Source organism: Balaenoptera acutorostrata, chromosome 1, assembly GCF_949987535.1.
Source record: "Balaenoptera acutorostrata chromosome 1, mBalAcu1.1, whole genome shotgun sequence".
Classification (NCBI taxonomy): Eukaryota; Metazoa; Chordata; class Mammalia; order Artiodactyla; family Balaenopteridae; genus Balaenoptera; species Balaenoptera acutorostrata.
Window position 1 is genome coordinate 66,334,031 of NC_080064.1, and position 15,599 is coordinate 66,349,629.

At 36.1% G+C, this 15,599-nt stretch overlaps 1 protein-coding gene across 1 annotated transcript in view; it reads left to right on the forward strand.

Moving 5' to 3' along the window:
* ACADM (acyl-CoA dehydrogenase medium chain) overlaps positions 1 to 13,022 on the forward strand; it is a 51,377-nt gene extending 38,355 nt beyond the window's left edge. Inside the window, exons 11-12 of the mRNA XM_057554256.1 lie at positions 10,658 to 10,906; positions 12,207 to 13,022. Coding sequence (XP_057410239.1) covers positions 10,658 to 10,906; positions 12,207 to 12,278 — 321 coding nt within the window. The 3' untranslated portion in view covers positions 12,279 to 13,022. The remainder of the gene's footprint in view (positions 1 to 10,657; positions 10,907 to 12,206) is intronic.
* The last annotated feature ends 2,577 nt before the right edge of the window (positions 13,023 to 15,599 follow it).

Sequence of the window (15,599 nt, forward strand, 5' to 3'; positions counted from 1 at the left end):
AGACCTCTGGGACAACATTAAGTGCACCAGCATTCGAATTATAGGGGTCCCAGAAGAAGAAGAGAAAAAGAACGGGATTGAGAAAATATTTGAAGAGATTATAGTTGAAAACTTCCCTAATATGGGAAAGGAAATAGTTAATCAAGTCCAGGAAGCGCAGAGAGTCCCATACAGGAAAATCCAAGGAGAAACACACCAAGACACATATTAATCAAGTGATCAAAAATCAAATACAAAAAAAAAAAATCAAATACAAAGAAAAAATATTAAAAGCAGCAAGGGAAAAGCAACAAATAAAATACAAGGGAATCCCCATAAGGTTAACAGCTGATCTTTCAGCAGAAACTCTGCAAGTCAGAAGGGAGTGGCAGGACATATTTAAAGTGATGAAAGGGAAAACCCTACAACCAAGATTACTCTACCCAGCGAGGATCTCATTCAGATTTGACAAGAAATTAAAACCTTTATACACAAACAAAAGCTAAGAAAATTCAGCACCACCAAACCAGCTTTACAACAAATGCTAAAGGAACTTCCCTAGGCAGGAGACACAAGATAAGGAAAAGACCTACAATAACAAACCCAACACAATTAAGAATATGGTAAAAGGAACATACATATCTATAATTACCTTAAATGTAAATGGATTAAATGCTCCAACCAAAATGCATAGACTGGCTGAATGGATACAAAAACAAGACCCATATATATGCTGTCTACAAGAGACCCACTTCAGACCTAGGGATACATATGGACTGAAAGTGAGGGGATGGAAAAAGATATTCCATGCAAATGGAAATCAAAAGAAAGCTGGAGTAGCAATTCTCATATCAGACAAAATAGACCTTAAAATAAAGACTATTACAAGAGACAAAGAAAGACACTACATAATGATCAAGGGATCAGTCCAAGAAGAAGATATAACAATTGTAAATATTTATGCACCCAACATAGAAGCATCTCAGTACATAAGGCAAATGCTAACAGCCATAAAAGGGAAAATTGACAGTAACACAGTAATAGTAGGGGACTTGAACACGCCACTTTCACCAATGGACAGATCATCCAAAATGAAAGTAAATAAGAAAACACAAGCTTTAAATGATACATTTAACAAGATGGACTTAATTGATATTTATAAGACATTCCATCCAAAAACAACAGTATACACTTTCTTCTCACATGCTCATGGAACATTCTCCAGGATAGATCATATCTTGGGTGACAAATTAAGCCTTGGTAAATTTAAGAAAATTGAAATCATATCAGGTATCTTTTCCTACCACAACGCTATGAGACTAGATATCAATCATGGGAGAAAATTTGTAAAAAAATACAAATACATGGAGGCTAAACAATACACTACCTAATAACCAAGAAATCACTGAAGAAATCAAAGAGGAAATCAAAAAATACCTAGAAACAAATGACAATGAAAACATGACGAACCAAAACCTATGGGAAGCAGCAAAAGCAGTTCTAAGAGGGAACTTTGTAGCAATACACTCCTACCTCAAGAAACAAGAAACATTCAAATAAACAGCGTAACCTTACACCTAAAGCAATTAGAGAAAGAAGACCAAAAAACCCCCAAAGTTAGCAGAAGGAAAGATATCATAAAGATCAGATCAGAAATAAATGAAAAACAAATGAAGGAAACAATAGCAAAGATCAATAAAACTAAAAGCTGGTTCTTGGAGAAGATAAACAAAATTGATAAGCCATTAGCCAGACTCATGAAGAAAATAAGGGGGAAGACTCAGTAGAATTAGAAATGAGAAAGGAGAAGTAACAACACTGCAGAAATACAAAGGATCATGGGAGATTACTACAAGCAACTGTATGCCAATAAAATGGACAACCTGGAAGAAATGGACACATTCTTAGAAAAGCACAACCTTCCGAGACTGAACCAGGAAGAAATAGAAAATATAAACAGACCAGTCACAAGCACTAAAATTGAAACTGTGATTAAAAACCTTCCAACAGGGGCTTCCCTGGTGGCGCAGTGGTTGAGAATCTGCCTGCTAATGCAGGAGACACGGGTTCGAGCCCTGGTCTGGGAAGATCCCACATGCCACGGAGCAGCTGGGCCCGTGAGCCACAGCTGCTGAGCCTGCGCGTCTGGAGCCTGTGCCCCGCAACGGGAGGGGCCGCGATAGTGAAAGGCCCGCGCACCGCGATGAAGAGCGGTCCCCGCACCGCGATGAAGAGTGGCCCCCACTTGCCGCAACTAGAGAAAGCCCTCGCACGAACCGAAGACCCAGCACAGCCAAAAATAAATAAATTAATTAATTAATTAATTAAAAAAAAAAAAAAAAAAAAAAAACCTTCCAACAACCAAAGCCCAGGGCCAGATGGATTCACAGGCAAGTTGTGTCAAACATTTAGAGAAGAGCTAACACCTATCCTTCTCAAACTCTTCCAAAATATAGCAGAGGGAGGAACACTCCCAAATTCATTCTACAAGGCCATCATCACCCTGATACCAAAACCAGACAAAGATGTCACAAAGAAAGAAAACTAATGGCCAATATCACCCATGAACATAGGTGCAAAAATCCTCAACAAAATACTAGCAAACAGAATCCAACAGCAAATTAAAAGGATCATACAGCATGATCAAGTGTGGTTTATCCCAGGAATGCAAGGATTCTTTAATATATGCAAATCAATCAATGTGATATACCATATTAACAGACTGAAGGATAAAAACCATATGATCCTCTCAATAGATGCAGAAAAAGCTTTTGACAAAATTCAACACCCATTTATGTTAAAAACCCTCCAGAAAGTAGGCATAGAGGGAACTTACCTCAACATAATAAAGGCTATATATGACAACCCCACCGCCAACATCGTTCTCAATGGTGAAAAACTGAAACCATTTCCACTAAGATCAGGAACAAGACAAGGTTGCCGACTCTCACTGCTATTATTCAACATAGTTTTGGAAGTTTTAGCCACAGCAATCAGAGAAGAAAAAGAAATGAAAGGAATCCAAATCCAAAAAGAAAAAGTAAAGCTGTCACTGTTTGCAGATGACATGATACTATACATAGAGAATCCTGAAGATGCTACCAGAAAACTACTAGAGCTAATCAATGAATTTGGTAAAGTACCAGGATACAAAATTAATGCACAGAAATCTCTTGAATTCCTATACACTAATGATGCAAAATCTGAAAGAGAAATTAAGGAATAACTCCCATTTACCATTGCAACAAAAAGAACAACATACCTAGGAATAAACCTACCTAAGGAGACAAAAGACCTGTATACAGAAAACTATAAGACACTGATGAAAGAAATTTGAGATGATACAAATAGATGGAGAGATATACCATGTTCTTGGATTGGAAGAATCAACATTGTGAAAATGACTATACTACCCAAAGCAATCTACAGATTCAGTGCAATCCCTATCAAACTACCAATGGCATTCTTCACAGAACTAGAACAAAAAATTTCACCATTTGTATGGAAACACAAAAGACCCCGAATAGCCAACGCAATCTTGAGAAAGAAAAACGAAGCTGGATGAATCAGGCTCCCTGACTTCAGACTCTACTACAAAGCTACAGTAATCAAGACACTATGGTACTGGCACAAAAATGGAAATACAGATCAGTGGAACAGGATAGAATGCCCAGAGATAAACCCACGCACATATGGTCACATTATCTTTGACCAAGGAGGCAAGAATATACAATGGAGAAAAGACAGCCTCTTCAATACGTGGTGCTGCGAAAACTGGACAGCTACATGTAAAAGAATGAAATTAGAACACTCCCTAACACCATACACAAAAATAAACTCAAAATGGATTAAAGATCTAAATGTAAATCCAGACACTATAAAACTCTTAGAGGAAAACATAAGCAGAACACTCTGTGACATAAATCACAGCAAGATCCTTTTAGACCCACCTCCTAGAGAAATGGAAATAAAAACAAAAATACACAAATGGGACCTAATGGAACTTAAATGCGTTTGCACAGCAAAGGAAACCATAAACAAGATGAAAAGACAACCCTCAGAATGGGAGAAAATATTTGCAAATGAAGCAACTGACAAAGAATTAATCTCCAAAATATACAAGCAGCTCATGCAGCTCAATATCAAAAAAGTAAACAACCCAATCCATAAATGGGCAGAAGACCTAAATAGACATTTCTCCAAAGAAAATATAGATTGCCAACAAACACATGAAAGGATGCTTAACATCACTAATCATTAGAGAAATGCAAATCAAAACTACAATGAGGTATCACCTCACACCGGTCAGAATGGTCATCATCAAAAAATCTACAAACAATAAATGCTGGAGAGGGTTTGGAGAAAAGGGAACCCTCTTGCACTGTTGGTGAGAATGTAAATTGATACAGCCACTATGGAGAATAGTATGGAGGTTCCTTAAAAAACTAAAAATAGAACTACCATACAACCCAGCAATGCCACTACTGGGCATATACCCTGAGAAAACCATAATTCAAAAAGAGTCATGTACCACAATGTTCATTGCAGCTTTATGTACAATAGCCAGGACATGGAAGCAACCTAAGTGTCCATCGACAGACGAATGGATAAAGAAGATGTGGCACATATATTCAATGGAATATTACTCAGCCATAAAAAGAAACGAAATTGAGTTTTTTGTAGTGAGGTGGATGAACCTAGAGTCTGTCATACAGAGTGAAGTAAGTCAGAAAGAGAAAAACAAATACTGTATGCTAACACATATATATGGAATCTTAAAAAAAAAAAGGTTCTGAAGAACCTAGGGGCAGGTCAGGAATAAAGACACAGGTGTAGAGAATGGACTTGAGGACACGGGGTGGGAGGAAGGGTAAGCTGGGAGGAAGTGAGAGAGTGGCATGGACTAATATATACTACCAAATGTAAAATAGATAGCTTGTGGGAAGCAGCTGCATAGCACAGGGAGATCAGCTTGGTGCTTTGTGACCACCTAGAGGGGTGGTGAGGGAGGAGGGAGATACAAGAGTGAGGAGATATGGGGACATATGTATATGTATAACTAATTCTCTTTCTTATAAAGCAGAAACTAACATACCATTGTGAGGCAATTATATTCCAATAAAGATGTTTAAAAAAAGAAAAAAAGAAAAAAAAGATTTGAACCCAAGTAGTCACTTATTAAAGAGTCTGTCCTCTTTGCACACTCTACATGTGCTATTTCCAGAGATATAAAAGAAGTTTGATATAGCCTCTGCCCTCAGGAGCCTTTGACTTTGGAGATAAGATACATATTAGAAAACAAATATTAAGAAATAATATAGAGCAATATAACATTAAGTCCCAAAATGAATGCTACAGACAGGGTTACAGAACCAAAAGGAGAGAGGCTGTCTTGGGCTAGATGCATTACAGGGAATCTGAGCTGGATTTAGAACAGAGTTTCTCAAAGCACGGGCTGAAATGCAACTGAATGAGACTCTGGGAGTATTAATTAAAAACATTAACTGGGTTTAACTAGAACCCAGTTAACTGGGTTAACTAGATTTTTAAATCAAAATCTTTCAAGAGAAGCATGGGCATGTTATACCAGGTTGCCGAGGCTGTAGTGAAATGAGTGATTCTGCATAATGCCAATGGGAATATAAATTGGTGTAACTTTTATGAACCACATTTTGGCAATATATATCTAAAGTATCTACCTTTGGGCCCACATTGCAATGGTTATCCTACAGCTATATTTCATATAATATTTATCTTTCAGATATACTCCCATTATGTGCCACATGACATATTTATAGGTTGTTTATTACAGCATTGTGTGGAAACAGCCTAATACTAGAAACAGCCAAAATTTTGATCATCCATACAGTGGAATACCCTGCAGCTGTAAAAAAGAATAAAGAAGTTCTCTATGTATTGATATATAGAGTGCTTAGATTTATTGATAAGTAAGAAAAGCAAAATGAAAACCCATCAACATGGTAGGCTACCATATGTATAAAAAAGGGAGAGACAATGGGGGGGCTGGGAAAAAATGAGGGATAGACAATAGATGTATTTGCTTACATGTGTATATAATATCTCTGAGAGAATGAAAAACAAACTTAACCTGATTACCTCCAGGAGGGGGAATTAAATGGGGTGGGGAAGGGCAGGGATGATACAAGTAAGAATAAAACTTGAACTTTGAACTGGTGGTTGTATTACCTATTCAAAAATGAAACCAAAAACAGAAACTGAAAGAATCATTGACTTAGAAGAATGGACACAATTCAGGAAGATAGTAATAAGGGAAGATATTACTTTCCTTATCCTACATAGGAATTACTCACATTGGTTAATATTGCCTCCTCTAAGACTTAATTACCACACCTGTCTCAAGCAACTTGCCACGTTCTAAAGTACTAAATAGAGTAAATATATGAAATTGAACACCTCAGTTTTTTATTTTTTGTGACCTCTAGTTCCTGTTAGTTTGTACACAGTCATAGAATGTGTGGGGTTTTTTTTTATAACCTAATGGTCTTCAAAACCCATTTTGGTGTTGCATACTACACAAAGCACCTTTCTAATAATCTTAGTATTCTTGTTTCTGAATGCCTTTAGGACTTCTTTTAATGTATATTAAAGTGTATGTTCCATTCCATGTCCATTGTAGAATAATTTATGTGATACAATATAAGTAAAAAAACTTATTCATAATCCCGTTGTCCAGAGAAAATTACTGTGGATTTTTTCATTTTGCTCTATATTCCCTTTTTCCAAAAAAAAAAAAAAAAATATATATATATATATAGTGCATGTGTTTGTGTTTTTTTTAAATTGATGTATAGTTGACATACAATATTATATTGGTTTCAGGTGTACAACATAGTGATTTGACAGCCAAACACATTAAGAAATGATCACCACTATAAGTCTAGTAACCATCTTTCAACATACTGAATTACTGTAGTATTATTGACTATATTCCTTATGCTGTATATAACATCCCTATGACTTATTTATTTATACAACATGGGAGTGCATATATCTTTTTGAATTAGTGTTTTTGTTTTCTTCAGGTAAACTCAGAAGTGGAATTGCTGGATCATATGATAGTACTATTTTTAATTTTTTGAGGAACCTATATACTGTTTTCCATAGTGGCTGCACCAATTTACATTCCCACCAGCAGTACACGAGGGTTTCATTTTCTCCACATTGTCACCAACACTTGTTATTGGTTGTCTTTTTGATAACAGCCTTTCTGACAGGTGTGAGGCAATATTTCATTGTGGTTTTGATTTGCGTTTTCCTGATGATTAGTGACTTTGAGCATCTTTTCATGTGTTTATTGGCCATCTTTGTGTTTTTGGAAAAATATCTAATCAGGTCCTCTGCCCATTTTTTATTGGATTTCTTTTTTTGATAAGTTGCATTTTTTAATGTAATTTGGATATTAACTCTTATCAAATATATCATTTGCAAATATCTTCTCCCATTCAGTAGGTTGCTTTTTCATTCTGTTGATGATTTCCTTCACTGTGCAAAAGCTTTTTAGTTTTTACTTTTATCTACTCCCATTTGTTTATTTTTGTTTTTGTTGCCTTTGCCTGAGGAGACAGATCCAAAAAATATTGATAAGACCAATGTAAAAAAGCATACTGCCTCTGTTTTCTTCTAGGAGTTCTATGGTTTCTGGTCTTACTTTTAATTCTTTAATCCATTTTGAGTTTATTTTTGTATATGGTGTAAAGAAATGGTCCAGTTTTGTTTTTGCATGTAGCTGACCATTTTTTAAATTGGCTGTCTTTTCCCCATTGTATATTCTTACCTTCTTTGTTGAAGATTAATTGATCATATAAGTGTGCATTTATTTCTGGGCTTTCTATTCTGTTCCATTGATCTCTGTGTCTGTTTTTGTGCCAGTATCGTACTGTTTTGATTTCTATAGCTTTGTAGTATAATTTGAAATCAGGAAGCATGATAACTCCAGCTTTGTTCTTTCTCAAGATTGCTTTTGGTTATTCAGGGTCTTTTTGGTTCCATACAAATTATAGGATTATTTGTTCTAGTTCTGTGAAAAATTCTGTTGGTATTTTGATATTCATATTGCTATGAATCTGTAGATTGCTTTGGATAGTATGGATATTTTAACAATATTAATTCTTCCAGTCCATTAGCATGGACTCTCTTTCTATTTGTATCATCTTCTATTTCTTTAATCAATGTCTCACAGTTTTCAGAGTACAGGTCTTTTACCTCCTTGATTACTTTTATTCCTAGGTATTCTTTTTGATGCAATTGTAAATGGAATTGTTTTCTTTTCTCTTTCTGACAGATCATTATTAGTGAATAAAAACGCTACAGCATTCTAATAGTTTTTTTGTGGAGTCTTTAGGGTTTTCTATATCATCATCTGCAAACAGTGACAGTTTTACTTCTTCCTTTCTAGTGTGGATGCTTTTTACCTGTTTTTCTTGTCTGATTGTTGTGGCTAGGACTTCCAATTCTATGTTGAATAGAAGTGGTGGGAATGGGCATCTTTGTCTTGTTCCTGATCTTAGAGGAAATACTTTCAGCTTTTTGCCATTGAGTATGATGTTAGCTGTGGTTTTTGTCATTTATGTCCTTAATTATGTTGAGGTGTGTTCCCTCTACACACACTTGGTTGAGTGTTTTTATCATAAATGGGTGTTGAATTTTGTCAAAAGCTTTTTCTGCATCTATTGAAATGTTTATAGGTTTTTTATCCTTCATTTCGTTAATGTGGTGTATCACGTTGACTGAGTTGCGGATATTGAACCATCCTTGCATCCCTGGGATAAATCCCTCTTGATCTCATGGTGTATGATCTTTTTAAGATATTAATGAACTTGGTTTGCTATTATTTGTTGAGGATTTTAGCATCTATGTTCATCTGGGATATTGGCGTGTAATTTTTACTTTTATTTTTTTTGGTAGTGATTTGGTTTTGGTATCAGAGTAATGCTGTCTTTGTAGAGTGAGTTTGGGAGCATTCCTTTCTCAATTTTTTGGAATACTTTGAGAAGGATAGGTGTTAAGTCTTTGTTAAATGTCTGGTAGAATTCACCTGTGAAGCTGTCTGGTCCTGGACTTTCGTTTCTTGGGAGTTTTTCATTACTGATTCAATTTCATTACTAGTAATTGGTCTGTTCAAATTTCTATTTCTTCCTTATTTAGTCTTCTTAGGTTATATGTCTAAATGAATTTACCCGTTTCTTCTAGGTTGTCTAATTTGTTGGCATGTAATTTTTGTAGTAATCTCTCATGGTATTTTGTGTGTCTGTGATGTTGGATGCATCTTGTCCTCTTTTGTTTCTGATTTTATTTGTTTGGGTCCTCTCTGTTTTTGATGAGTCTGGCTAAAGATTTATCAATTTTGTTTCTTTTCAAAGAATCAGCTCTTAGTTTCGTTGATCTCTTTTGTATTTTTTTGTCTTGATTTCATTTATTTCCACTCTGAGCTGTATTATTTCCTTTGTTCTATTAACTTTGGACTTATTTTTCTTTTTCTAGTTCCTTTATGTGTAAGGTTAATTGTCTATTTGAGATTTTTCTTGTTTCTTGAGGAAGGCCTGTATTGCTATAAACTTCTTAGAACTGCCTGTGTTATGTCCCATAGATTTTAGAACATTGTGTTTCCATTTTCATTTGTCTCCAGGTATTTTTTTAATTTCCTCTTTGATTTCTTCAGTGAACCATTGGGTTTTTTAGTAGCATGTTGTTTAGATTCCACATGTTTGTGTTTTTTGCAGGATTTTTTTTGTTTTTGTAGTTGATTTATAGTCTCTACCATTGTGGTCAAAAAAGATGTTTGACATGATTTCAACCCTGTTACATTTATGAGACTTTTTTTGTGGCCTAACATGTTATCTATCCTGCAGAATGTTCCATGTGCTCTTTAACAGAATGTGTGTTCTGCTCTTTTGGGGTCATGAATATATTTTTCCAAAGCTGTAAGCATACTACATATTTGAAATTTTCACATATCAAGGTATGGTGAACATATTTCCGTCTTATAACATATCTTGGCCATATAACTCATAGAAAACTTACTGTCTCCTCTTGAAAGTATTTGTCTAAGTCTCCTATTTAATTATGAACCTATAGAGTATAACAAACATCTTTTATTTGTCTTTGTCACTTTCCCATCAGCACCTGATACAGTGCTACATTATTGTTCACTGTCTATGGCAATTTTCTTTAAAAAGTCCCAGGAGATACTCTGAAGGATCCATATAATTTTTGTGGTATTTTTGTCAAAAATTATAACCTCATTCCACTCCTGAGAAAACATCAGGCAAACCCAAATTGAGGGACATTCTACAAAAACATAACCAATCAGTATTATTCAAAAGTGCACCATGGTCATGAAAGAGAAGGAAAGACTAGGAAGAAATAGCAATTTAATTCAGTTGGAATCCTGGATGGAATCTTTCAACAGAAAAAGACATTGGAGGAAAACTAGGCCAAATTTGAATAAAGTATATAGTTTAGCTGATAATATTTTACCAATGTTTATTATACTATGGTTTTGTAATATGTTACCACTGGAGGAAGCAGAGTGTAACTTTTTAAGTCTAAAATTAGTTTTAAAAGTTAAAAAAAAAAGTTCCAGGGAAAAAACTTTTAGTCAATAAATATCCTTAAACTTTTTTCTGTTTAATTCTAGCACCAAGGAATATCATTTTTGCTGGCTGACATGGCAATGAAAGTTGAACTAGCTAGATTAAGTTACCAGAGAGCAGCTTGGGAGGTTGATTCTGGTCGCCGAAATACCTATTTTGCCTCTATTGCAAAGGCATGGGCTGGAGATATTGCAAATCAGGTAGCTACTGATGCTGTTCAGATTTTCGGAGGCAATGGATATAATACAGAATATCCTGTAGAAAAACTAATGAGGGATGCCAAGATCTATCAGGTAATGTTTAAAATGATTTTTATTGATTTTTAAGGAACATAATATTCATAAATGACATAGTAGATTTCTGATTGTTTATAGATTTTTATGTCACAGGTAATAATAAATCATTATAATAAATGGCTGTGAGCCTAAATTTTTGGAACTAATTAACACAAGGAAGAATGTTACATTGAAGTGTATTCCTTGAGAGAGAACAGGCTAACAAAGTAAATGGTGCAGACATGTACAGGATGTCTGGATCAGCCTTCTTTGATTCTTAACATCGTAGCTAATTGTAACCCACTCTTTGCTCTCCTAAAAGTATGTGTATCATTTAAATTAATTAAATTATTTTATTTTGAGTCTTACCTGACAACTCTTGAAGTCAGATTTGGGAGATAAAAAAACAACATGAGGAGAAAGTGATATAGATGACTCCGTCTTATAAATTAAATTGATGGTTAGAAAAACTTAGAGACAGGAGTAATTTAGTGAATAAGATATAAATGCTCATGTCCACGTGTAGTTTAAGTAATTATAAGCCATGATTCTCAATATCTCTTCCCTTGCTTTCCTCAACCCCCAGCAAATTATTTGACAAATCCAGTCATTTGAAATCCAGAGGTAGAATCATAGAATGTTAGAGAAAGAAATTTAGACAGTGCAGCCCCTCAATTTAGACTTGAAAAAACTGAGAACGAGAATTTGTGCCTTATCCAAAGTTATGGGTTTATCTGGTAATACTCTCCTTCCCTGGAGCTTGTAATTATTACGTTTTAACTGTTCTCTGCCATCTGAACTAATAAATGGTTAGAAGTTTAAACTGGAAGTGAGGGTTGGCTACTAGGGCTACCTAAATGAACAAAAACAAATCCTTCCAGCATCTTTTTCTTTAGCAACTGTGTTCCTTAGGCAACAAGAGATAAAAATCAGGTTTAAGAGTAAGAACAGAAAATGACTGAAGGCAACAACTAGCTAAAAACAGTTCAAAAGAGTTGGTTAAATATTTTAGCAACATTAAACTTTAGATTTCCCAAACACTTTTTGAAATGTTAATATCCTTTTCTTTGATGTTTTAAGACTGTCCTCCAAAATTTTGGTAAATGAATTTTTATAATAATTTAAACTAATCTTTAGAGAATTTATGTATTTTCATGGGTTTCAGAAAATCAAGTTTCAGAATCACTGTAGACTACAGACCCTATATATGGTTTAATTAAGTTTGGTATTGCAGTGGAGCTTAGAGTACTGTCCGAAATACTGGGTGTTTACATACGGAAGATATTTGACCTACATGTATTTTTTTTTTTTTTTGCAGATTTATGAAGGTACAGCACAAATTCAAAGGATTATCATAGCCCGTGAACACATTGGCAGGTATAAAAATTAACCAGATCACCATGTTAGTAATTGTTGAGTAATTAGAACATGATCTACTACTTAAACTCCAGGAAAGAGAAGGGGCGGGCTTTAAGGTTTTTTCCAGTAAAAATTTTAAAATAAATACTCTTATACTAAACCTATGCAACTGATTCTAATAGTAGTTTTCTATTTTTGTTTAGCTTTATGACTTGCCTTTTCTATAATAGATTTGGTTTTATTAAAATTATGTGTTGTCCTTTAGTTCCACTGGACCTGAATCACATTAACCTAGAAAGATACATTTGGCTTGTTGTTTTGACCTCTTGTAATTAAAGTAACAGAAGTTTCTTGGAATTTCAATGTTTTTCCAATGACAGGAAGGAGGGTTTATAAAAGTATTCAGAATTTTCCAAAATTTACATTGAGAAAATATTCTAGGATTTAAATAACTTGCCAGTGACTTTGTAGACTTAGTGGTATTTGTATTAGAGGAGTTAATTTTACTGCAATTTGGAAAGCATTTGTTTTCCATTTTGTACAGTAATAACCAAAAATTCGATGTTCATATTCTCCCTTTATACAATGACCAGAAGTTACTTGAAAATCTTGTTTAATTCTGAGCCCACATTTCACTTGCCTTATTTAAAATAAGTCAATAAAATTTCCCTTAAATTATTTTTATATGACTCTATTGGTCTCTGGTTAACCTTTGGTCTACTGTACAGTCTCATTCCGTGCATATACATTCTAAAAATAAACTTAACTAAAATTGTTCAGTGTTGTGTATCTGTTCAATTTGTGTATCTGTACTCTTTTCAAGACGTCTTATTCATGCAATCGTGTGTACTTGATTTATTTACTGTGATGGGAAAAATATTCATGTTTTGATTTAGAACTGCATAGTTAGACCTATCCATTTGTTCATTAGATTGCATTATTAGATACTTCAGAAAATATCAGTATGAAATAATGAAAGAACCAAATGTGAATTTACTATTTCTTTGCAATTCTAAACATCAAATACTGCTAAAATATATTATACTAAATGGTGTTTCTGACATCAGTTATGATTTTCCATTTCTGATACCAATTGGGAATCCGTAGTTCAATCCTATTCTGACAGTAACTCAGAATAGTTAGCATCACACTCCACAGGTGTAAGGGCTCCGCCCGCTCCGTCTGAAGTGGTATCTCACTTCAGAAACACCACTATAAGTCCTGGATCCCCAGGCTACCCACACTTCTGACCACATTGGCTACAAATTCGGGTATTCCCGTGACCTTGCCCTTGGGTTTGATAATTTGCTAGAATGGCTCACAGAACTCAGGTAAAACACATTTACTGGTTTATTACAAAGGAGGAGATGCAAAGGGCAAGGTATAAGGAGAGACACTGAGCTTTCATAACTTCTCCCAATGTACTACCCTCCCAGTACCTCAGTGTGTTCACTAATTTGGAAACTCCTGAATCTCATCGTTCAAGTTTCTGTAGAGAATTTACAGCCTCCCTCTCCTCCCCAGATGTCAAGGGTGGGGTTTAAGTTCCCACCTGCATTAGTCAGCTAAGGTTGCCATAACGAAATGCCACGAAAAGCGGCTTAAACAACAGAAACTTATTTTCTCATAGTTCTGGAGGCTAGAAGTCCAAGATCAAGGTACCATCTGGGTTGGTTTCTGGTGAGGCCTCTCATCCTGGCTCGTAGACAGCTACATTCTCACTGTGTTCTCACATGGCCTCTTGTCTGTGCACATGCATAGGGAGAGAGTGAGCTCTGGTGTCTCTTCTTCTTACAAGGACACCAGTTTTATTAGATTAGAGCCATACCCTTAATGACATCATTTAATTCAGTTACTTCTCTTAAGTCCCTATCTTCAAACATGGTCACATGGGAATGGTTAGGGCTTCAACATATGAATTTGGGGCTGGGGTCGGGGGCAGTTTAGACCACAACACTACCCTCTAATTAGTTGGTCTTTCTGGTGATTGGCCCCATCCTGAGCCTCTTTAGGGGCTCCACCCTAAGTCACCTCATTAGCACAAACTCTACTATGATCTTTTGAAAGGGGCTCATTATGATTAATAAAAGAGGGACTTCCCTGGTTGTCCAGCAGTTAAGACTCCACGCTCCCAGTGCAGGCCTGGGTTCGATCCCTGGTCAAGGAACTAGATCCCACATGCTGCAAAAAAAATCCCACACGCTGCAACTAAAGATCCCGCATGCTGCAATGAAGATCCTGTGTGCTGCAACTAAGACCTGGTGCAGCCAAATAAGTAAATAAATTTTTTAAAATTTATTTTATTTTATTATTTATTTATTCATTTATTTTTTGGCTGCATTGGGTCTTTGTTGCTGCGCGCGGGCTTTCTCTCGTTGTGGCGAGCGGGGGCTACTCTTCGTTGTGGTGCTCCAGCTTCTTATTGTAGTGTCTTCTCTTGTTGTGGAGCACAGGCTTCTAGGTGTGTGGGCTTCAGCAGTTGTGGTGCGTGGGCTCAGTAGTTGTGGCTTGCAGGCTCAGTAGTTGTGGCGCATGGGCTTAGTTGCTCCACGGCATGTGGGATCTTCCCGGACCAGGGCTCGAACCCGTGTCCCCTGCGTTGGCAGGTGGATTCTTAACCACTGCACCACCAGGGAAGTCCCTAAAATTTTTTTTAAAAAATAATAAAAGATACTCCTGTTGCTCAGGAAATTCCAAGGACTTGATGAGCTTGAAACGGAGAAGGACCCTATCTATGGTCCTTGCCCCCCAACCCCATGTCCTTCACCTGCCTTTTGTCTGTGGAAAAACTTTAGCCAAAGAATAAGTTTAATCAGAGAAGTGAGAAAATGCAGAAGCAAAGAAAAGTCAAACAGGACAAAATAATAGTTTAGTCAGTAAGCAAAGTCAAGGACCTTTAGCTCCTCTTCAAGGGCTACAGATAATATTCTGAGCCATATCCTGTGAGCTGTCTTATAGATACTGAGAGCCCCACCAGGTGGAAGAAGTTAACTACATGATGACCAGACTATAGCCATGACATAAGCTGCTACAATTCTGAGAACTGGCCTCAAGGAAATGGGAACAAACTGACCTGGAACGGATGATTAACTGTACTTAAAACAATCAAGATGACACCGGTCAGACCACCACATGACCAATTTCAAGATGACTGTCAGAGCCGACTATGCCATTTCTGCATGTAGCCCCCTCCCTCTGTATAAAAGGTCTTGCCGCCTGACTGTCAGGCTTGGGGGGAGTCAGCCTTTGGACAGGCATCTGCCCTTCCTCCCCTGCCCCCGCCCCCCATTGCCAGCATCCAAAATAAAGCAAACTTTCTTTTCCACCAACCTTGCCTCTTTATTAGCTTTTG